This window comes from Mustelus asterias, chromosome 12, assembly GCF_964213995.1.
Source record: "Mustelus asterias chromosome 12, sMusAst1.hap1.1, whole genome shotgun sequence".
In the NCBI taxonomy this organism is placed as follows: Eukaryota; Metazoa; Chordata; class Chondrichthyes; order Carcharhiniformes; family Triakidae; genus Mustelus; species Mustelus asterias.
Genome location: NC_135812.1, coordinates 13,414,144 through 13,438,814, shown reverse-complemented (window position 1 = coordinate 13,438,814; position 24,671 = coordinate 13,414,144). Strand labels below are relative to the sequence as shown.

The following is a 24,671-nucleotide window of genomic DNA, read 5'->3' as shown; positions in this document are numbered from 1 at the left end:
TTTCTAATGTGTCGGTGCGTACTCGATGGGCCGAAGGGCCTCTTCTGTGCTGTATAATTCAATGAAAATCCCCTAGTCACCACACTCTGGTACAGGTACATTGAGGGAGAATTTAGCATGGCCCATGCACCTAACCAGCACGTTTTTCGGATGGTGGGAGGAAACTGGAGCACCTGGAGGAAACCCATGCAGACACGGGGAGAATGTGCAGACTCCACACAGACAGTGACCCAAGCTGGGAATCGAACCTGGGTCCTTGGCACTGAGTGCTAACCACTGTGCTACCATGCTGCCCGTGTTGTCAAGGCCATCATTTGTTGCCCATTCCTAATTGCCCTTGAACTGAGCTAGGCCGTGTTAGAGGGCATTTAAAAGTCAACCACATTGCTGCGGGCCTGGAGTCACAAGAAGGCCAGACCAGGTAAGGATGACAGATTTCCTTCCCTAAAGGACATTGGTGAACAAGATGGAGTTTTTTTTTAATGGCAATCCGCATTAATTTCAGATTAATTTATTGGATTCAAATTTCACCATTTGCCATGGTAGGATTCGAACTCGGGTCCCCAGAGCATTACTCTGTGTCTCTGGATTACTAGTCTATGGCAATACCACTGGGCCGCCACCTCCCCTGCTGAGACTATTCAGTTAATTGGACTCAACAATCACGGAGAAATTAACCAAGTTGGACTTTGCCAAACAGAATACATGTATTCACGGGAATATGGACTGAATTGTTCCTCAGTTATATCACCTACAACTTCAGTCTTGTGATGCAGATTATTCCTAAAACTAAAACCCCACTCAACTTCACTACCCCAGAATGAGGCCACTTCTTTAAACTTTTAAACATGTTTACCTCAGTGTTCGCAACCTTGGCTCTTTTAATTATGGTTGTGCAACAATTATAAGTGTCTTGCCACCCAGACAAGAAGATTAGCAACACCTCTACATACTACTGAGGCTGTATAAGGTGGTCAGATCCCATTTGGAATATTGTGAGTAGTTTTGGGTCCCATGCCTAAGGAAGGGTGTGTTGGTTTTGGAGAGGGTCTAGAAGAGGTTCACAAGAATGATCCCAGGCATCAAGGGTTTGTTGCATGAGGAGCAGTTGAGGAGTCTGGGCCTATTCTCAATGGAATTTAGAAGGATGAGGGGGGATCTATTTGAAACTTACAGAATACTGAGAGGTCTAGATAGAGTGGACATGGAAAGGATGTTTCCACTAGTGGGAGAGGCTAGAACTCGAGGGCACAATCTCGGAGTGAAGGGACACTCCTTTTAAAACTGAGGAAGAAATTCCTCAGCCAGAGGGTGGTGAATCTGTGGAACTCTTTGCCACAGGGAGCTGTGGAGGCCAGGTCATTGAGTGTCTTTAAGAGGATCAAGGGTTACAGGGAGAAGACCAGGAGAATAGGGATGAGAATCATGTCAGCCATGATTGAAAGGCGGAGCAAACTTGATGGGCCAAATGGCCTAATTCTGCTCATATATCTTATGGTCTTAGTGCTAACCTAGTACATTTTGTTTAGATTCCACATTTTCCCACCAATTTGCTCCCCTTGTGAAGCTGGTTTGCAGAGTCTCCCATGGATACCTGGCCCAAATGTGACCTTTGATGGTGTGAGACAGCGACCTATTCAACTACAGGGACCCATCACAGCTGAATCCAATTCAGTCGCCACGTGTCGAACATTTACAAAGAAACTAGAAGCAGAAGTAGGCCATTCGGCCCTTCGAGCCTGCTCCGCCATCCATTTTGATCATAGCTGATCATATTCAGTGTCCTGACTCCCCTGCCCTTCCCCCTTATTCTTTGATCCCTTTAGCCCCAAGAGTTATATCTAATTTCTTCTTGAAATCGGACAACGTTTTGGCCTCAACTACTTTCTGTGGGAGTGAATTCCATACATTCTCACCTCCATTCTAAAAGGTTTACCCCTCAAACTATGACCCATTTAAGGCCCCCATTGCCATGAAATAATGAGTCCAGCAGCTTCAGTGTAATCTGGGACTGCGGTGGTCTGTTTTGCACAGCTACCTATCGCCTGGGTGGCTGGTCCCTCGGTGGGACACCCTCAAAATTCAATGTAAAAGCACACTGACGCCCAATGTCAAATACAATGGGGCTACTCGGTGAGGAATGAGAGAAGGTACCGGGTCTGTTTACGGTCAATTGTGTTGCTATACCTGACAAACATGAGGTATTTGAAATGTTGAAAAGGTTTCAGAAGGGTTGTAGTCTGTGGAAAGAAGTATTTCAATTGATGGCAGGGGGAGGGTAAATCAAGAGTAGAAATGATAGAAGGGGGCCATTTGGCCCATCTTTTCATGCCGACCCAAAGACACCAAGTGCCCTTTGTAATCCCACCTTCCTGCACCCAGCCCATAGCCCCGTAGCTTACAGCATTTAAGGTGCAGATCCAGGTACTTTTTAAATGGGTTTAGGGTCTCTGCCTCCACCACCAACTCATAGAATCATAGAACTATCCAGCGCAGAAGAGGCCATTCGGCCCATCGAGTCCACACCGACACATTAGGAACACCTGAACTCCCACCTAATCCCATGTGCCAGCACTTGGCCCATAGCCCTGAATGCTATGATGTGTCAAGTGTTCATCCAGATACTTATTAGCTCAGGCAGTGAATTCCAGACACCCACTACCCTCTGCATAAAAAAAGTTCTTCCTCATGTCCCTTCTACACCTTCTGCCACTTATCTTGGATCTATGTCCCTGGTCCCAGAATTCTCCTCCAAGGGAAACAATTTTACCCCATCCACTCTCTACCCCTTACAATTTTGTACACCTCAATCATGTCACCCCTCAGCCTTCTCTGTTCCAAGGAAAACAACCCCAAACTCTCCAACCTCTCCTCGTAGGTACAATTCTCCAGCCCACTAACAATTCCAGTAACTCTTCTATGTGCGCTCTCTCTCCAGAACAATTGAGGGAGCAATCTCAAAGTTGGATCTGGGTCATTTGGAATGAAATCGGGAATCTCACAAGTTTGGAATTTTCCCCCAATTTCTGGCTCTCAGCGGCCGGGACCAGGGTACAATTCCAGCCTCGGGTGGCTGTGCAAACTCCACACAGACATTCTCCCCATATCTGCGAGGGTTTCCTCCCGCAGTCCGAAAGATGTGCTGGTTAGGTTAATTGGCCGTGGTAAATTGCGCCTTAATGTCCCAAGATGTGTACGTTAGATGGGTTAGCCGTGGTAGATGCACGGGATTACAGGAAACGGGCAGAAGTGGGGGGGAGGTGGGTAAGATGCTCTGTAGGAGAGTCGGTGCAATTTCGATGGGCTGAATGGCCTCTTTCTGTACTGTAGGGATTCGATGGTTCTGTAATGTTCAAAGGGATGCAGTTCATCTGCTGTCCTGGTCAACATTTAGTGGGAGCTTGCTGTGCACAAATTGGCTGCCTTGTTTCCTACATTAGAACGGTGACTGCACTTCATCGGCAGTAAAGCACTTTGGGACATTGCGACGTTGTGAAAGGCGCTATATAAATGCAAGTTCCTTCTCTCTTTGAGTGCGGCTTGTGTATTTTGTGAATGTGAACTCCAAACCTAGGCTTGTTGGAGTTTGTCTGTTCCTTTCATTATTGAAGAATCTTCTTGAAGCTAAAGAAGGAATTTTTTCACCAAGGAGCAGTGTTCCTGAGCCCCGCCCGTGTCCTAAATCTTTTCCTGGTTTAGGCTCACCGAACCGCCTTTAAAAATTCCTACGTGGTCCTTTCTTGTGGAGTCTGAGCGAGGCTGGGAATTGTACGCAATGCGCAGAGTGAGGTGCATCACAGAATTGGATTTTAATTGGAAAGGGAGACAGCCACGATGACGATTCACCCCCATTAGTCTAGACGGGAAGTGGTGAGAGGTGACCAGATTGCATTCTACACCACTGCGACACGCGTGACTTTCACCAGCTGTCTGGGGACGGTGCAGCCTTGTGTCCTCCAAGACGCGCAGAGAAAATTGCTGCCGCCTGTGTGAAAAATGGTTCTCCGCTGCAGCTGCAGAAGGCCAGGAACACAAGGCCGGATGGTAATCTGTCGTCTCGCTCATGGCTCGGGGGCTTCTCAAAGTCACTGAATTCTCAAGATAGAATGAGGTTTCGAGGAACTTGAATACAAAGCATTAGGTCAGCTGCCAGGAAGATATTGACTGTAACCCAGTACGTACAGGAATGCAGCTGATGTGGTAATGTGAAGGCAGGATGGTAGAGCCAATTGATGATGCCATATCTCCTGCTCCCCTCAGTGAAATAGTGAGGCTCGCAAGGAGATACCGGATTACACACATTAAGCGATAATAGCAGGGGTGGCACAGTGGTTAGCACTGCTGCCTCACAGCGCCAGGGACCCGGGTTCAATTCCGGCCTCGGGTCACTGTCTGTGTAGAGTTTGCATGTTCTCCCCGTGTCTGCGTGGGTTTCCTCCGGGTGCTCAGGTTTCCTCCCACAGTCCAAAGATGAGCAGGTTAGGTGGATTGACCATGCTAAATTGACCCTACTGTCAGGGGGATTAGCAGAGTAAATGAGGGTGATGGGAATAGGGGGCTGGGTGGGATTGTGGTCAGTACAGACTCGATGGGCCAAATGGCCTCCTCCTGTACTGCAGGGATTCTATGGAATAATTCACATTTATATAGTAGAATCCTTATAGTGTAAGAACAAAATACACAAACCGCACTCGGAGAGAAGGAACTTGCATTTATATAGCGCCTTTCACAACGTCGTGATGTCCCAAAGTGCTTTACTGCCGATGAAGTGCAGTCACCGTTCTAATGTAGGAAGCAAGGCAGCCAATTTGTGCACAGCAAGCTCCCACTAAATGCTGACCAGGACAGCAGATGAACTGCATCGAGTCTGCACCGAAAACAATTCTACCCAGGCCCTATGCCCGTAACCCCACATACTTCCCCCGCCAATCCCTCTAACTACACATCCCGGGACACTAAGAGCAATTTAGCATGGTCAATGCAGCTAACTCGCACATCTTTGGACTGTGGGGGGAAACCGGAGCACCTGGAGGAAACCCACGCAGACACGGGGAGAACGTGCAAACTCCATTCCGACATTTAACGCTGTAAAATGTCCCAAAGCACTTCAGAGGAGCAGTATGAAACAAAGAATGATACCTCACGCCACATAAGGATATGTTAGGTCAGTTAACCAGTACCTTAGTCAAAGGGGTGGTTTTAAAAGTGCCTTTAAGCAGGAAAACGAGGGTAAATAGACAGAGGGGTATTCCAGAGCTTGGGCGTGAGAAATTGAAGGTATGACCACCCAATTGTGGAGATTAAAATCAGGGGTGGTGCACAAAAGGCCAGGATTAAAGAGCGCAGTTTTCCTTATTCATTCGTGGGGCATGGATGTCGCTGGCTGGCCAGCATTTATTGCCCATCCCTAGATGCCCAAGGGCAGTTGAGAGTCAACCACATTGCTGTGGCTCTGGAGTCACATGTAGGCCAAACCAGGTAAGAATGGCAGATTTCCTTCCCCAAAGGATATTAGTGAACCAGATGGGTTTTTCTGACTCTGGTTTTCATGGTTATCAGTAGATTGTTAATTCCAGATTTTTTTTATTGAATTCAAATTCCACCATCTGCCATGGTGGGATTCGAATCCAGGTCCCCAGAACATTAGCTGAGTTTCTGCATTAAGAGTCTAGCAATAATACCACTAGGCCATTGCCTCCCCTTGGGTGATTATGCGGCTGGAGGAGATTACAGAGTTAGTGAGAGACGAAGCCATGGAGGGGTTTGAAAACAAGAAGGGGATTCTTAAAAATCAGGCTCTCTCCACAAGGCGGTATTTCAATGACATTTAATGAGCTAAAATCTCTTGTGTCCGTCAATGAAGTCGAAACAGAATTTTATGACCTTTAATTTTATATGCATGTTTTGGCTGCTGTTCCAGACCAGAGTCCATTGCTTCCATTTATTTTTTTGACTCCCTTGGCTTTTTTCCTCTTCTCCCCTTCCCATCAACCACTCATCCCATCTTTCAGTTCTTCCCTTCATCCTCACCCCACCCGTCACTCCTCAACCTTCATAGGTTTAAGGTGTGTGAGGTAAGTTTTTTATACAGAGGGTGGTGAATGTCTGGAACGCGCAGTCCGGGAGGTGGTGGGAGCAGGCACGATAGCGGCAGTTAGAGGGCATCTAGATGAATACATGTATAGGATGGGAATGGAAGGATATGGATTCCGTAAGTGCACACGGTTTTAGTTTAGGCAGGCATCATGATCGGCGCAGGCTTGGAGGGCCAAAGGGCCTGTTCCTGTGCTGTACTTTCCTTTGTTTTTTTGTCCTTGCTACTCTCTTGCTGCCATTTCATCTTGTATGCCCCTTGCATAAACGCACAACTACCCTCTGTGCCTCTCTTGGAATTCTCTAAAGTGTTCCCTGAATTACCCACTGCTGCCCCCTCACCAGCAGTGACCCAAGCTGCCCAGCATGCCCACGGGGTGCTAACCTTGCCAATCCCTTCTCTACTTGCCCACCAATGGATTTATAATCCCAAATTCTTCCAGTTGAACATGAGGGGGGAGAAAAGGCCATATTCTCCTCATCGTAAGACCAACTAGGCCCACCTGTCCCTCAGCCAAGCTGCCAATGAAACCCTCCCCTGTGGATTTTTCATCTCTGAATTGTCTATTCCAACACTCCCTGGCCAGTCTCTCAACTCCCAGATTACATTCACGTCAGCTGGTCCAATGTCCTGCTACCTGTGTCCTCTCCTACAGCAGCCCTGCTCACCTAACAGCTGTGTCCTTACTGACCCACATAAAATTCCCCTACATCTTAAACTTAAAATTCTCAGCATCATGTTTAATCCCTTCCTCATGTTGCCCCCTCCCTTTCTTAGTAACCTCCTCCAGCCCTACAGTACCTCTATGCTACATCGCTATAGCTTGGTCCTTGTGTATCCTCTCTCCTTCGCCCCCCCCAACATCGATGGCCGTGTCTTTGGCTACCTGGGCCCCATGCTGTGGCACTTCCTCCCTCCTGAATAAGAGCTTCTTTAAAACCCGCTTTTACCCAATTTTGTTGGTCACTTTTCCTAATATTCCTTTCTTAAATGTGTTGCCATTTGTTTGTGTCTGTGTAAATTCTCTGTTAAAGAACGTACACAAAATCAAGTTGGCACTGGATTTGAATAATTATTGTCACATGTATTAACATACAGTGAAAAGTATTGTTTCTTGCATGCTACACAGACAAAGCATACCGTTCATAGAGAAGGAAAGGAGAGAGTGCAGAATGTAGTGTTACAGTCATAGCTAGGGTGTCGAGAAAGATCAACTTAATGCGAGGTCGGTCCATTCAAAAGTCTGACGGCAGCAGGGAAGAAGCTGTTCTTGTGTCGGTTGATACGGGATTGGGTAAAGGTTTCTGGGGGAAAATGGAGAGGGGTTTCTGTCAGTAGGTTGCATATCTAACCACAGCGTTGAGGTGTTAATGTAAGCCTACTTGTGACTAATAAATAAACTTCCGGATGCAAAGCCGCATCAGTTTCTGGGTATAAAGTGGAACATTGACTTGCAGGTAGGGGAACATTTCGCGAATAGGAAGGGTATTCCAGAGCTGGGCTGCACTCATCAGGTTCTGTTGAAAACCAATTAAATTAAAAAAGGAATCCAAGCCCAGCACATCAGACTGGCTAATTGGCCTCATTTGATAGAGTTACAGGGCAGGATTTTAAGGCCTCGTTCGTCCCAAAACCATAAAATCCCGCCCGAGGTCAATGGACCTTTCCATGGTCCGCCTCTCGTCTGCTCCGATTCCCGCGGCGGGCAGGACATTAAAATTCCGGCCATAGAGTCATACAGTGCAGAAAAGCACCTTCGGCCCATCCCAGGCTGTACTGACAATACCTAAAATCAAAGGCACAGCATTTCAGTGGTGCGTGGGGGGGGTGGGTGGTGATAAAAAGACCTAACCCAGAATAATTTGTTATTTAAAAAAAAAGAAAATGGCGGATCAGACAGTAGACAGTCGGTGGGAGGTACGTGAAAGCAAGCTAAACACCAGGCAGGGAATGTCCCCATCCTGCTCACCACACGAGTTGTAGCAGGCAGGGGCGGACTATGCAATGGTCTGCTGACCTCAGGCGGGATTTTCCGGTTTTAGGGCAAGTGCGGCTGGAAAATCCCGCCCAGGAGTGTCATTTTAGTTGTAATGTAGCAAGTGCAGCAATCTGCAACCTTTCGCTCAACTGGCGGATTTCATTATTGCGTGGTTCAGTCTTTAGAAGTTTACAAGCCAGACCTGATCATCATCAGAGGAACAGACATGTACGCTTCCCAGCATAGCTTCACTGAAAAACGATCAGGGTTTGGGTTTACCGTCACCTGTCCAAGCACTCCTTGAGTTCCAGCATAGTGTCCGAACAAACCTGCTCACGACAAATTGGAGCGTGTGATTTTCACCAACTTTTCTCTGGATCCCCACTCCCATCCTGTGAATGCCCTGCACTGAGGCTGGTCCACTTTCGTCAGTGTAAGCTGTGGCTCAGTCGGGGCACTCTCACCTGGGAGTCAGAAGGTGGATCTTTCACCCAAGACACTCCAAAACTAAGGAACTGGAGGCTGTCTCTCCAATGCAGCACTGAGGGCGAGCTGCATTGTTAGAGATGCCGGCTGGATTTCTCCGACCTCGCTCCCGCGCGGCCGGATTGTCCAACCTCACCCCGCGAGGCTGGGATTCTCCGACCTCGCCACCCTGCGGTCGGGATTCTCTGACCTCGCCCCGCAGAGCCGGGATTCTCCAACCTGGTCCCCCCCGCGGCTGGGATTCTCTGACCTCGCCCCCCCCCCCCCCCCCCCCCCCCACTCTGCAGCCGGCATTCTCCAAGCTCGCCCCGTGGATTTTCCAGTCCCGCTGCAGTGAATGGAGTTTTGGCTGAGTGCCATATTCTCCGTTCTCGATGGCAGAGCGAACGAGACTGGAGAATTCCGGATGAAACTGATCTGTCTGCTCCCTCGTCTGGATATAACCAATCAAGTGACACTACATTCCCTCTCCTTCCCTTTTCCCCTATGTACTCTATGAACGGTAAGCTTTGTCTGTATAGTGTGCAAGAAGTAATACTGCTCACTGTATCCCAATACATGTGACAATAATAAATCAAAGCAATAGTAGTTATTCCCGATGTCCCGGCCAACATTTCCCCCTCACCGTTCAAAAGCTATTACCTGGTCATCATCACTTTGCTATTTGTGGGAGGTTGCTGTGTGTAAACTGGTTGTCCTGTTTCCTACATTACAACAGTAACTACACCCTGCAAAGTACTTTAACCACCATAATGTGCTTTGGAGTGTCCTGAGGTTGTGAAAGACGCTATATCAATGCGATTCTCCCTTTAGTTTTTTTTGTGGGCACTCAGTTCAGCGTTCTATCCATCATTTCAACAGTTCATGACAAGCCAAAGGTAGTGAACTAACAGCTCGAGATCAGTTACCTTTTGGAAGAACTTCAATGATCAGTTTTTTTTAGTGCTTTATATGGAGAAGAGGCAGCTTTGGTGCAAATGTAAACTCTTGGTTAGCAGCCCCTGATTTATGTGAATACAAAGCGTGTGGCAAAAAGCTACTGATTTCCTTCACATCCCCTGTTTTGGTAGCTGGAGCCAGTGCAACAGAGGTTACAATATTGAAAGAAATAGCACAGTCTGCTCTCTGCGGTGATCCTGCTATTTGCAATGGCAGTGACAGCCATATATTCACTGCACAAAATACATAGAAGAAGAAACATAGAAGATAGGAGCAGGAGGAGGCCATTCGGCCCTTCGAGCCTGCTTCGACATTCATCATGATCATGGCTGATCGTCCAACTCAATAGCCTAATCTTTCTTTCTCCCCATAACCTTTGATCCCATTCACCCCAAGTGCTATATCCAGCCGCCTCTTGAATACATTCAATGTTTTGGCATCAACTACTTCCTGTGGTAATGAATTCTACAGGTTCACCACTCTTTGGGTGAAGAAATGTCTCCTCATCTCCGTCCTAAATGGTCTACCCCGAACTCTCAGACTGTGACCCCTGGTTCTGGACTCTCCCACCGTTGGGAATATCCTCCCTGCATCTACCCTGTCTAGTCCTGTTAGAATTTTATAAGTCTCTGAGTTCCCCCCCCCTCATTCGTCTGAACTCCAGCAAAAACAATCCTAACCTAGTCAATCTCTCCTCATACATCAGTCCCGTCATCCCCAGAATCAGCCTGGTAAACCTTCGCTGCACTCCCTCGAGAGCAAGAACATCCTTCCTCAGAAAAGGAGACCAAAACTGCCCACAATATTCTAGGTGCGGCCTCACCAAGGCCCTGTACAATTGCAACAACACATCCCTGCTGCTGTACTCAAATAAAATAATTAAGATTAATTTCCCACAATCTTGTGATGGCCCATCTCTGACCCAGCTGAACAATTAGGCAGTCAAAGTGCTTGGAGGTCCCACTACGGGGGAGGTTCCCTCCTTAACATTGGGGAACTGGGGTGGAGGGTGTTTCATGCAGCTGTCCCATACAACCTTAGGTTGCACCAGTTCATGGACTCCCAAGAAAAATTCCATTTTTGCTGTCTTGTAGAGTCTGTGGATCATGTCTGTTTTCGATTTGATTTGATTTATTGTCACATGTATTAACATACAGTGAAAAGTATTGTTTCTTGCACGCTATACAGACAAAGCACACCATTCATAGAGAAGGAAAGGAGAGTGTGCAGAATGTAGTGTTACAGTCATAGCTAGGGAGTAGAGAAAGATCAACTTAATGCAAGGTAGGTCCATTCAAAAGTCTGACGGCAGCAGGGAAGAAGCTGTTCTTGAGTCGGTTGGTACGTGACCTCAGACTTCTGTATCTTTTTCCCGAAGGAAGAAGGTGGAAGAGAGAATGTCCGGGGTGCATGGGGTCCTTGATTATGCTGGCTGCTTTGCCGAGGCAGCGGGAAGTGTAGACAGAGTCACTGGATGGGAGGCTGGTTTGTGTGATGGGTGGGGGAAATTTATGAATCAGTGCATTTGTTGTGTCCAAAATCTTTTATTACTGTTTTGTTTGCACTTCAGTCCCACGCTCTTGATCGGGCACCTGCTGCGGAGGGGGCAGGGAAGGAGGAGGACCTCCTCGTGACCCTGCTCCTGGGGTTGTCCAACTCGCCATAAACAGGTCCAGGCAGCGGGCGATCGAGGGGGTCGTCCGACCTGACTATCTGCCCCTGTACCGTGGCTATATTCGCAGCCAGGTGTCCCTGGAAAGGGAGAACGCGGCGTCCACAGGCACCATCGAGGCCTTCCATGCCCGTTGGACACCACCGGGACTGGAGTGCGTTATTAACCCCTTTAATCACAATTTGGTCTGATGTTTTAAGTTTCATTTGCGCTTTGCTTTTGTTTTGGGCTGCCCCCTTGCTTTGTCCCTCAGTTTAATTAAGTTAGTTTAATTGTTTTAACTGAAAAAGAGTGGCAGGCAAACTCCTCCAGACCCCTCGAGTCTCCAAAGGTGCAGAAGAGAAGCACAGTGGGATGAGAATCTCACAGCAAACAAAGAAGCCCTTTGACCCATTACACCTCTCCCAAGAGAGTTATTAATTTTGTTGCATTCTCCTTCAAATACCGTTTATTTCCGTGACTTTATTCTGCTTTCCGGTCTGAAGGCCCCCAAAAACCTCAATGTGAGCATGACCTTACTGGTACCACAGAATCGTAAAAACACCAGGGGAAGCCATTCTGCCCATCAGATCTGTGCTGGCAATTTGCAAGAGCTGTCCGATTTACAATTTGCGTAGACGATTTGGAGTTGGGGACCAAGTGCAGTGTGTCAAAGTTCGCAGATGACACTAAGATGAGTGGCAGAGCAAAGTGTGCAGAGGGCACTGAATGTCTGCAAAGGGATATAGATAGTTTAAGTCAGAGGGCAAGAGTTTGGCAGGTGGAGTACAATGTTGATAAATGTGATGTCATCCATTTTGGTAGGAAGAACAGCAAAATGGACTATTATTTAAATGGTAAAATAAATTGCAGCATGCTGCTGTGCAGAGGGATCTGGGTGTTCTTGTACATGAATCACAAAGGTTGATTTGCAGGTGCAGCAGGTAATTAAGAAGGCAAATGGAATTTTATCCTTCATTGCTAGAGGGATGGAGTTTAAAAACAGCGAGGTTATGTTACAGCTGTATAAGGTGCTGGTGAGGCCATACCTGGAGTACTGTGTACAGTTTTGGTCTCCTTACTTGAGAAAGGATGTACTGGCACTGGAGAGGGTGCAGAGGAGATTCACTAGGTTGATTCCGGAGTTGAGAGGGTTGGCTTATGAGGAGAGATGGAGTAGACTGGGACTATATTCTTTGGAATTCAGAAGAATGAGGGGGGGGGATCTTATAGAAACATAAAATTATGAAGGGAATAGATGAGATAGAAGCAGGGAGGTTGTTTCCACTGGCGGGTGAAACAAGAACTGGGGGGCATAGCCTCAAAATCAGGGGGAGCAGATTTGGGACTGAGTTGAGGAGGAACTTCTTCACCCAAAAGGTTTTGAATCCGTGGAATTCTCTGCCCAATGAAGCAGTTGAGGCTACCTCGTTGAATGTTTTTAAGGCAGGGATAGATTTTTGAACAGTAAAGGAATTAAGGGTTACAGTGAGCAGGCGGGTAAGTGGAGCTGAGTCAATGAAAAGACCAGCCATGATCTTATTGAATGGCAGAGCAGGCTCGAGGGGCCAGATGGCCTACTCCTGCTCCTAGTTCTTATGTTCTTAATTAGTCATATTCTCCTGCTCCTGACCCATGGCCATGGGAGTTTTGCCTTTTGAAAGTAGAGCTTCAATTCCCTTACAAAACAAATATTATCTAAATGTACTTCCTCCACCCTTTCACCAACTGCATTCCAAATCATATTAACTTGCTCATTAAAAATATTTCTCCTCATCTCCACCTCGTTGCCCTCGCACACTGGTTTTAGCCATAAACTCGTGCTGAAATGCAGGCTCACTGTCACCCAATCACTCCTGCAGAGCTTGCACTCTCTCAGCCTCTTAATCAGCCTGGTCTTTCCACTTCCGTGGGGTGGCACGGTGGCACAGTGGTTAGCACTGCTGCCTCACAGCGCCAGGGGCCCGGGTTCAATTCCCGGCTTGGGTCACTGTCTGTGCGGAGTCTGCACGTTCTCCCCGTGTCTGCGTTGGTTTCCTCCGGATGCTCCGGTTTCCTCCCACAGTCTGAAAGACGTGCTGGTTCGGTGCTAAATTCTCCCTCAGTGTTACCCGAACAGGCGCCGGAGTGTGGCGACTTGGGGATTTTCACAGTAACTTCATTGCAGTGTTAATGTAAGCCAATACTTGTGACACTAATAAATAAACTTTAAACTTCACCAAGTAATGATAAAGGTGAAATGATTGTTCACCTACACAGTCATTGTTAGCACAGCCAGAGAATCATAGAATCCCTACAGTGCAGAAGGAGGCCATTCACCCATCGAGTCTGCACAGAGCTTACTGTGTTCTGTTAACGGGACGGTTCGGTGCAGCCGGTGCTGCACAGTATACCCACCAGACTGAGCTTCACCAAGGACAATGGCCAAAATTTGGTGTTAGTTGGTGTCACTGGGCCATTCTTGCATGGTTTGGTTTCATAGTTATCAGAAGCCTAAAAGTAGGCCCAAACCAGCAGAGGCGGTTCAAAGCAAATCTCTGGGACATAACACTATCCAGATTCCACCAATCCTAAAAGGAACTATTTATAGAATGATTCATGGAATCCCTACAATGCAGAAGAGGCCATTTGGCTCATCGGGTCTGCACTGACTCTCTGACAGAGTATCTAATCCAGGCCCTTTCCCCCACCCTATCCCCACACATTTACCATGACTAATCCATCGAACCTGCACATCTTTTGGACACTTACGGGCAATTTAGCATAGCCAATCCATCTAACCTGCACGTCTTTGGGAGGAAACCGGAGCACCCGGAAGAAACCCACGTAGACAGGAGGAGAACGTGCAGACTCCACACAGACAGTGACCCAGGCCGGGAATCGAACCCCTTAGTGTCCGGGGGGACTAGCTAGAGTAAATGCATGGTGTTATGGGGCTAGGGCCTGGGTGGGATTGTGGTCGGTGCAGACTCGATGGGCAGAATGGCCTCTTCTGCACTGTAGGATTCTATGAACCTGGGTCCCTGGTGCTGTGAGGCAGCAGTGCTAACCACTGTGCCTCCCCATTATTGTCACCAAAGCAGAGATTGTGTGGAATGGCGGGGGCTGGATGATGAGACGGGAGCCACATTCAGCTCGGAGCTCAGTAACTTTAACTCCTGTTTCACCGAACGCACAAGGGCTTGTGTTTTGTTTTTTTTTCCCTTGAATCAATAAAGCGTGCATAATATATGTTAAAACTGCACATTTAAAGGAACGGTGTTGTATAAGGGAGCCTTGTAAGTGGTTCGGCCCAGCCCAGCCAGCGGAAAGCTTTTATGAATCATGTACTGTTCCTACTTCTCTGCAAATTGCTCAGCTCGCAGAGAACCCTGGATAATATATGATTCATAAAAGCTTTCTGCCGGCCTCTGGGGAAATATCCACAGGATAATAGACATCTATCCTCCACATTTGTGAATTATGACCAGCTGTTTTTCCGACATTAATATTAGATCTCATTTGTACAATGCTATGGATTTCACTGTAGGTGTCAACATGGCTGAGTCAGTATCATTCCTCCCTCGGAATCACGAGGTGCCGAGTTCACATCCCACTCCAAGGGCCTGAGCGCATAAATCAAGACTGACATTCCCTGGCAGCACTGTGGGGGTGCTGCAGTGTCAGAGCTGCAGCCTTTAGAAATCATAGAAATCATAGAAACTCTACAGTGCAGAAGGAGGCCATTCGGCCCATCGAGTCTGCACCGACCACAATCCCACCCAGGCCCTACCCCCATATCCCTACACATTTACCCGCTAATCCCTCTAACCTACACATCTCAGGACACTAAGGGGCAATTTTAGCATGGCCAATCAACCTAACCTGCACATCTTTGGACTGTGGGAGGAAACCGGAGCACCCGGAGGAAACCCACGCAGACACGAGGAGAATGTGCAAACTCCACACAGACAGTGACCTAAGCCGGGAATCGAACCCAGGTCCCTGGTGCTGTGAAGCAGCAGTGCTAACCACTGTGCTACCATGCCGCCGAGATGAGGCGTTAAACCGAGCCTCATCCATTTAAGTTTTAAAGTTCATTTATTAATGTCACAAGTAGGCTTACATTAACACCGCGATGAAGTTACTGTGAAAATCCCCCTAGTTGCCACACCCCAGTGCCTGCTCGGGTACACGGAGGGAGAATTTAGCTGTGGGAGGAAACCGGAGCACCCGGAGGAAACCCACGCAGACACGGGGGGAATGTGCAAACTCCGCACAGACAATGACCCAAGCCGGGAATCGAACCTGGGTCCCTGGCACTGTGGGGCAGCACCGTGGCACTTGAGTTGATGTAAAAGATCTGTTGCTTTGCTTTGAAGAAGAGCAAGGAAAGGATCTTTGCACCCTGGCCAATATTTATTTTTCAATCAACACCACCCAAACAAAACCGATTATCTGGTCATTCGTCACCTTACTATGTGTGGGAGTTTCCTGCATGTAAATTGACTGTTGTGTTTCCTACATTACAACAATGACTACACTTCAAAAAAAAAAATCACTTCAGTAGCCATAAAGCACTTTGAGAGGTCTGATGGATGTGAAGAGTGCTATATAAATGCAAGACTTTATTGGCGGGTGAGGTGGGTACAAGGGAAGCTGTCAACTAATATGAAGTTTGTGTAATGATTTGAATTCCACCAATCAGGGAACAAGGGAGAGAGCGAGTGACCAATAAGTTTTCCCAATGTCCTGGTTTTCCCTCAACCAGCAAGGGTGGCACAGTGGTTAGCACTGCTGCCTCACAGTGGTAGGGACCCGGGTTCGATTCCCAGCTTGGGTCACTGTCTGTGTGGAGTTTGCACATTCTCCCCGTGTCTGCGTGGGTTTCCTCAGGGTGCTCCGATTTCCCCTCACACTCCAAAGATGGGTAGCTTAGGTGGATTGGCCAGGCTAAAATTCCCCTAAGTGTCTCAAGATGTGCTGGTTAGGGGGATTAGCAGGGTAAATATATGGGGTTACAGGGATAGGGCCTGGGTGGGATGCTCTGTCGGAGAGTCGGTGCAGACACAATGGGCCGAATGGCCTCCTTCTGCGCTATTGGGAATCTACGATTCTAACATCACCGAAGTTAAATTAGTGATTCATCACATGGGATAATGAGATGCGTGATTGACATTTGCAGTTTATGTCCAAACGCAACAGGACCTGCACAATATCCAAGCTTTGGCTGACGACTGGCAACATTTGTGCCACACAAGTGCCAGCAAAGCAGACTTTGTTTGGCAAGGGTTAATTTTACGAGTCCGCGCCCTTGGTGGGAAGCCTTGTCCGCAGCAAGGGTACATCAGGAATTTAGGCATGCCACGCCGAGGTTTGTGCCACCATGCCCAGGGAACCTTGCCCTGTGTGTATCCAGACATTCAACATGAAGCCATAGTGGATCAAACACCCAGCTGCAGAGTGCAAACCTGTAATGTTACCCTCTCGATATCTCACTTGACATATCAGACAGTTGGCTGCATAAAAGAAACGGATAGTAACTCTGTCCCTCCACTGTGTCCACCCCCTCCTGCCAGCCCTGCACACCCTAGTCGTCGCGAGGGTTACACCTTCTACCTACTGATTTGTGCTGTTGGCTGTCTTTTACAGAGTTGACATGTGAACTTGCCTTGAAGTCGTCAAAAAATGACCAATCAGGTAAGAGATACACAATCTGATTTACTTATTACGGAGCATACTATTCTGGGGTGGATTGTTGTGGGACTTTGCAACATAAAGTAACATCCGCATCATCAGCCTAAGGAAATAATCAGTGCAATGTAAACGACTACATCTGTACGAGAGCCTCCTGATCAAATAGAATCCCTACAGTGCAGAACGAGGCCATTCGGCCCATCGAGCCTGCACCGACTCTCCGAAAGAGCATCTTATCCAGGCCCACCCCCTGCCCTATCCCTGTAACCCTGACACCATGGCTAATCTCCATAACCTACATATTGTTTGGACACTAAGGTACAATTTAGCACAGCCAATCCACTTAACCTGCACATCGTTGGACACTAAGGGGCAATTTGGCATGGCCAATCCACCCAACCTGTACATCTTTGGAGTGTGGGAAGAAACCGGAGCACCCGGAGGAAACCCACGCAGACACGGGGAGAATGTGCAAACTCCACACAGACAGTGACCCGAGTCCGAAATCGAACCCGGGTCCCTGGCGCTGTGAGGCAGCAGTGCTAACCACTGTGCCACCCCATTTCTCTGACATGGGGAGAATGTGCAAACTCCACCCAGACAGTCACCAGGGGCCAGAATCGAACCTGGATTCCTGGTGCTGTAGGGCAGCAGTGCCAACTACTGTGCCACCCATGCCGCCACACACCATTCCCCTTCACACCATCAATACTTCAATTCAGAATCGAAGGGGATGAGTAACTGTACCAGCAATATGTTTGCCTCACAATGAGGACTAGCTACTGCCTTAAGATGCTAAGTGTCTAATTTTGGCACTGACTAGCTAAGCGTAGCAGATTGCGAGGCCTGCACTTGTTACACACATTCAGGACAACCCTGCCAATTTGGAAATTTCTTCGCAATGCGAAGTTACCCGGGTGAGTTCCAAAAGTAAAGTTTATTTATTCGTCACAAGTAAGGCTTACATTAACATTGCAATGAAGTTACTGTGAAATTCCCCTAGTCGCCACACTCGGCATGTGTTTGGGTCAATGCACCCTAACCAGCACGTCTTTGGATTGGGAGAAAACTGGAGCACCCGGAGGAAACCCACGCAGGCACGGGGAGAATGTGCAAGACTCCACACAGACAGTGACCCAAGCAGTGTCACATCATAGAATTGTGTAGCAAAGAACAAAGAGCAGAACAGCACAGGAACAGGCCCTTCGGCCCACCAAGCCTGCGCCGATCACATTATCCTATCTAGACCAACCGCCTGTATCCCTCTATTCCCCACCTGTTCAGGTGTCTATCCAGATAAGTTCTAAATGTCGCTAATGTATCTTCTTCAACCACCTCGCCTGCAGTGCATTCCAGGCCCCTACCACCCTCAGTGTAAAAAAACTTCCCCCACACATCTCCACTGAACCTTTCCTCCTTATCTTGAACTTGTGCCCCCTTTGTAATTGTCATTCCTGCCCTGGGGAAAAGCTTCCAACTGTTCACCTTATCTAGACCCCTTGTAATTTTATAAATTTTTATCGGGTCGCCCCTCAGCCTTTGTCTTTCCAGGGAGAACAACCCATGGAAGGAGGCCATTCAATCCATCGTCTCTGTGCTAGCTCTTTGGTCGATCCATGTAATTAGTCTCACTCACCTACTCTTTCTCTTCAGCATGATAATTTTTTTCCCTTTAGGTATTTATCCAATTTCCTTTTGGAAATCTCTATTGCAGTTGCTTTCATTGCCTTTCCAGACAGAACATTCCAGATGATAACAATCCTCTGCTTCAAAAAATGTCCCATTTCGCTCTTTTTGACAATCACTTTGAACCCGTGTCCTCTGGTTACCAACCCATCTGTCACTACAAACAGTTCCTCCTCATCTATTTTTAAAAACCATTCATGCCGTATACCCTGCTACGATTGGTATTCCCCAAATAGACATCTATTTCTGGGTCCACTTTATTTAGATGCACCCACTGCCATGAGATCATTGCATTCATACGTCATCATCCTGTCTCCAGCTTTCTTTAGATGGTAGGGATTCAAGACCAACGGCTGCGTGCAAACCAACGGTGGCACAGTAGTTAGCACTGCCGCGGACCTGGGTTCGATTCCAGCCTTGGCTCACTGTGTGTGTGGAGTTTGTACATTCTCCACGTGTCTGCGTGGGTTTCCTCCGGGTGCTCTGGTTTCTTCCCACAGTCCGAAGATGTGTGGGTTAGGTGGAGTGACCGTGGTTAATTTCCCCCTTAGCGTCAGGCAGACGAGCAGGGCAAATGCATGGGGTTACGGAGATAGGATCTAGGTGGGATTGTTGTCCGCGTAGGCTCGATGGGCCGAATGGCTTCCTCCTGCACTGTAGCGATTCTATGAATAGAGGATAGGGGGAAAACCAGGAGTCAGCAGCACGGGAAAGGGCAGAAGCGGCTTTCAGAGGCTTGGCACAACACTCAGAGCAGGATTGCTCACACCAGTTGGTGACAGATTGTCCCATCGGCCATTTGGAAGATGAGCATTGCAGAGAGGTACCAATATAAACTCACTAATGGAAGGAGCAGCGCTCCGAAAGCTCGTGCTACCAAATAAACCTGTTGGACTTTAACCTGGTGTTGTGAGACTTCTTACTGTCACTAATGAAAGGCAGTGGCTTCAATCTAACGTTTAAATAAAGTAGCTTTCTTTTGCATAGCTGGCTTATGACTCCACCAAGTCTCAGAAAATGACCAATTTGATAAGATGAGTACATTGTGGTGCCTTCATTGGAAATGTAATATGAACAGTGGTTCTACTGAAGACGGCCGGGAAAATCAGCCCAATTCCCTGTTTGATACTTTCCCATCCATTGTTTTCAATGCAATTTTTAAGTTACTCCCACAGGTTCAAATTTAAAGGTGCTGATGTATCTCTTGTTAACCTAGCAGGAATTAGAACACCTTTGCCAGGGATGGAAACCACCATGGATAACCAGTGATAAGAGTGCCTTATTTACAATGACGGAAGACAGCAAATTCCATTTATCAACACATGGGATTCCAGAATTCATGTACCAATGCCTTTTGGGATCACTTCCAATTATTCTGCCCATTTTGCCCGGCGCAATAATGTACAGTGGGGCTGCTGCTCCCTAGAATCAAGGCCGATTCCTTCCCCGTGACTGATGTAATGAAGTTCTGTCCTTTGAATGGGTGGAATTTTTTAACAGATGTTCTGGGAATGGGCGTCCAATGTTTCCTCAGAAGGAACTCTTCATAAATGCAGATAATGAAAATACAACAAAACTTACTTATAAATCAAAGAAAGGGTTTAATAAAGAAACATCATTACTCCAAACCTGGGGCCTCGCCCTGGGCCACTCCAAGCTCCCTACAATTCTACATAGTTTCTTATTTATAGTGAGTCAGCTGACTATTACATCATTCTGTAATTGGTTCCATGGTTTACTGGGTCAGCTGACCCTTATGTCTTGTTCCCATTGGTCACATTACATCCAATACAAAGTTGTCTCCGGTTATTTTCTAACATCCAATTCTGTTTCTGTGTGAAACTCAACGACCTTGCCCGTGACCTCTGGGTGTGAAGTCCATCGCTGATGACCTTCGCACTGGCACAGAGTCCCTTTAATAACGTCCCTTATGTCATTGAGAAAATTGTGAAGAATTTTTACTGAATAGTCATCTCGCCTTCCACAGTATATGAAGCAGTGACTCTGGGTGGAGTTTTACCAGCAGACACCTTTCTTAGTTGGGCTACCTTTTAACATTTTCATTTGCTCCACTTATACGAGTCACTTGAACTGGAGCAAGCCTTTCACTCTTGTTTCGGTTACTGCAGCTCTCGGAGGATTTCAGAACAACCGTGTAAGCTCCAGGAGATTGTCTTTGCTGCACTGGGTTTGACCCCAGGCCTACAGAAATGGGCGGCACGGTGGCACAGTGGTTAGCACTGCTGCCTCACGGCGCCAGGGACCCGGGTTCAATTCCGGCCTCGGGCCACTCTGTGTGGAGTCTGCACGTTCTCCCCATGCCTGCGTGGGTTTTCTGCGGATGCTCCAGTTTCCTCCCACACTCTAAAGATGTGCGGGTTAGGTGGATTGGCCGTGCTAAATTAATCCCTGAGTGTCAAGGGGATTAGCAGGGTAAATAGGTGGGGTTACGGGGATAGGGCCTGGGTGGGATTGTTGTCGGCTCGATGGGCCGAATGGCCTCTTTCTGCACTGTAGGGTTTCTGTGAATGTAACCAGAGGAAGGGGATACTGTTGTTCTTTATTGTATCGACTCAGTCTCATCCCAAATTTACAACAACAGCAATGCAAATTTGACACGAAGGTTCGACTATTCCAGATTATTTGTAGCACCGATACAGGTCGTTTAACCCAGCAAGTCTCTGCCAATGCTTAACTCTCGTGCTCCTTCATTCAACCCCATCAGCCTATTCTTCTGTTTCTTTCTTCCTCTTGTTCTAACTTGGCTTCCAGTTTAATGCACCAATGTTGTTCACTACAGCAATACACCACAACATGTTGAGGAGTACGATGAGGGTTGATGCAGTCATTTTTCATTGCAAACAAAATGTTCCAATATCATTTGTGTCAGCCTTGGCACTGTAAACCATCCCAGCGTTTGGAAATGGAATGTATGGTTGGGGAATTGTATCCAATGTCACTGCTTGGCCAGCTATGGCGGAGTGCCAGAGGGCAGCACTGGCAGCCGCGGTGGAGTGCCAGAGCACGGCACTGCTGGCTGGGGCGGAGTGCCAGAGGGCAACACTGGCAGCTGCAGCGGAGTGCCAGAGCATGGCCCTGGCAGCCATGGCAGAGTGCCAGAACACAACAGCCCCAGCGGAGTGCCAGATCACTATGGCAGAGCTTCCACTCTGAGCCTGACACACCCGACGCTCCAGAAGGAAGAAACAAATGGCCCACAAAATATTCACTCGAAGTATTTCCCTGAATCACCAACACTTTCAAACAATCAGCCCTTTCTATTAGACGGGAACTGGTAGGGTCTCTATGGAGAGCCCTACTCAGCCTCCTCTCTCCTCACAGAGCTTCCCCTTGCTGCAGATACTGCTCCATTTTCCGGTTATCTTCTAGATCCAGAGTCCCTGTCACTACAGCCTCCCTCCCAGGCCCCATGCAGACCTGCCCTCCCCCCACACTGCCCGCAATCCTCTGGCCTTCCTGAATGTATGCACCAGCTCGCCACAAGACCTCCAAAAACAAGTGAGCGCACTCACTCTGCAACAGCAGAATTAAGGCTGAAGCACCTCGCCTGAGAATTTGACGGCTGGTCCTTGAAATACCGTTGGTTGGGACGGAGAGTGGGGCGGTCCCACGATGCTGCTGAACCCCTGTTGTGGTGAGAGTGATTAGCGCAGGTGTTCAGTGAATCAGCCTCAGTGGCTGAATGACATCCCGATGGGGCTTCTCCTGACACACACAGTGCAGTAGCGCTCATCCTGTGCCGGGAGTGTAGCCTGCACCGTTTGTATCCTTCAGGACCTCCAGTGCAGCAGTGATTCAGCGGGCCCCCATTGCGTGGCCCTGAGATTCATGTTTAACCCTCAATGCCTTCACAGGAGAACAAGATGTGTCAAATCAGCTCTATAATTTTTTAAGTTTTAAAGTTTATTTTATTAGTGTCACAAGTAAGGCTTACATTAACACTGCAATGAAGTTACTGTGAAAATCCCTGAGTCGCCACATTCTGGTCCGGGTACATTGAGGGAGGATTTAGCATAGTCAATGCACTCTAACCAACATGTTTAATTTAGGATATATAAGTTTGTTTATTTATTTATTAGTCACAAGTAGGTTTATATTAACACTGCAATGAAGTTACTGTGAAAATCCCCTAGTCGCCACACTCTGCGTGTTCGGGTACACTGAGGGAGAACAAAGATGTGCGGGTACGGTAAATTGGCCATGCTAAATTCTTCCTCGGTGTACCCGAACAGGTGCCAGAGCGTGGTGACTAGGGGATTTTCACAGTAACTTCATTGCAGTGTGAATGTAAGCCTACTTGTGACTAATAAATAAACTTTAACTTTAATGATGGCCGATTATTATTCAATACTATAGTGTTTGACCCAAGGATGTACAGGCGTCTGAGAGGATGCAGAAAAGATTTACAGGAATGGTTCCCGGGACGAGGAACCTCAGCTGCGTGGGTAGACTGGTGAAGCTGGGGCTGTTCTCATTGGAGGAGAGATGATTGGGAGATTAGACAGAGGTGTTCAAACTCATGAGGGGTCCGGCCAGAGCAGATGGGGGAGAAACTGTCCCCATTAGAGGAGGGGTGGAAAACCAGAGGACATTGATTTAAAAGGACTAAGAGAGGCGTGAGGGAACATAGAAATATAGAAGATAGGAGCAGGAGGAGGCCATTTGGCCCTTCGAGCCTGCTCCACCATTCATTACGGTCATGGCTGATCGTCCAACTCATTAGCCTAATCCTGCTTTCTCCCCATAACCTTTGATCCCATTCGCCCCAAGTGCCACATCCAGCCGCCTCTTGAATACATTCAATGTTTTGGCAGCAACTTCTTCCTGTGGTAATGAATTCCACAGGCTCACCACTCTCTGGGTGAAGAAATGTCTCCTCATCTCTGCCCTAAATGGTCTACCCCGAATCCTCAGACTGTGACCCCCTGGTTCTGGACTCCCCCACCTTCAAAGAATGGGTTTGATAGTCTTCTCATTTACTGTAACCATTCAATGATACGATAGCCTTCTAACTGTGAGGCAAGAAAGATTGCTACCAACAAGCAGAGCTGATATTTGTTATTAACTGAATGAAGGGATTCCATTCCAATTCTCTTCCAGCACCGAGTGGTGCACTGAGGCAGACTTTCCTCTCTTTCCATCGCGAGTAATTCCCGGAACCGCTCGCTAGTCTGTTGCCAGGGGCTTATAGTTTGAGGGACACCACTCCACATCAAGTATAGCTGACCAGGAGTCTTTCCCACACTTACTGCCGGCCACTGGAGGGTTTGGAAGGATTTGCACACTCAACCTGTTTGATCGCTTTATGAAAGCAGCTTCCTTGGCCATCAAGTCCTGGGGTGGGACTTGAACCCGGAGTTTCTGGCTCAGAGGCAGGGATGCTACCCACTGCACCACAAGACCTCCTGCCGAAGGGATGCTGGGGAAGATACAGAGAAGTCCCCTTTCCCCACATTCTGCAATCAGCCCCTCTTCCCCCCACCACAGAGGTACAAATTAGCCATTTCACAACCCCCCTCACTACACACACACACACAAAAAAAAATGCACTCACCCACACACACACACAAGCGCACACACACATCACATACACGCACTCACCCACACACACACAAGCACAACACGCACTCACCCACACACACGCACTCACCCACACGCACGCACACACACACACACGTGCACACGCACGCGCACACGCATAGATGCACTCACCCACACGCACAGATGCACTCACCCACACACACACACAAGTACAGTCACTCACACACACACACACAAACACACACACCCCCCCTCTTCATGCTTGTTGTTTGTGGTGAAATCCTAAATATAATACCAGCTGATAAGAGCAAGCGAAATTATTCATAAAGACTTTATTGATACTATGATGAACTCTGTGCCTCTTACTCGATCCACATCAACCACACATTCTTCCTCCTTCCTTTATTCAGCTGAAAACTCATCACACCATCTCCCACTATAAATCAATCTTTCCCAGTTCACGAAAACAATGGCACGCTTTGCATCCCACAGTCCACTCATCCTCCGACACCATATTGACATTTAAACCAAAGATTAGTATCACCTCAATTTACTTCAAGTTCCATTCTTTACAACCTCAATGCCACCTCATCCCCTTG

General features: G+C 47.8%; 1 protein-coding gene across 1 annotated transcript in view; it reads left to right on the top strand.

Moving 5' to 3' along the window:
* ccdc92ba (coiled-coil domain containing 92Ba) overlaps positions 1-24,671 on the top strand; it is a 90,228-nt gene that overhangs the window by 34,524 nt on the left and 31,033 nt on the right. Inside the window, exon 3 of the mRNA XM_078224815.1 lies at positions 16,780-16,827. Coding sequence (XP_078080941.1) covers positions 16,780-16,827 — 48 coding nt within the window. The remainder of the gene's footprint in view (positions 1-16,779; positions 16,828-24,671) is intronic.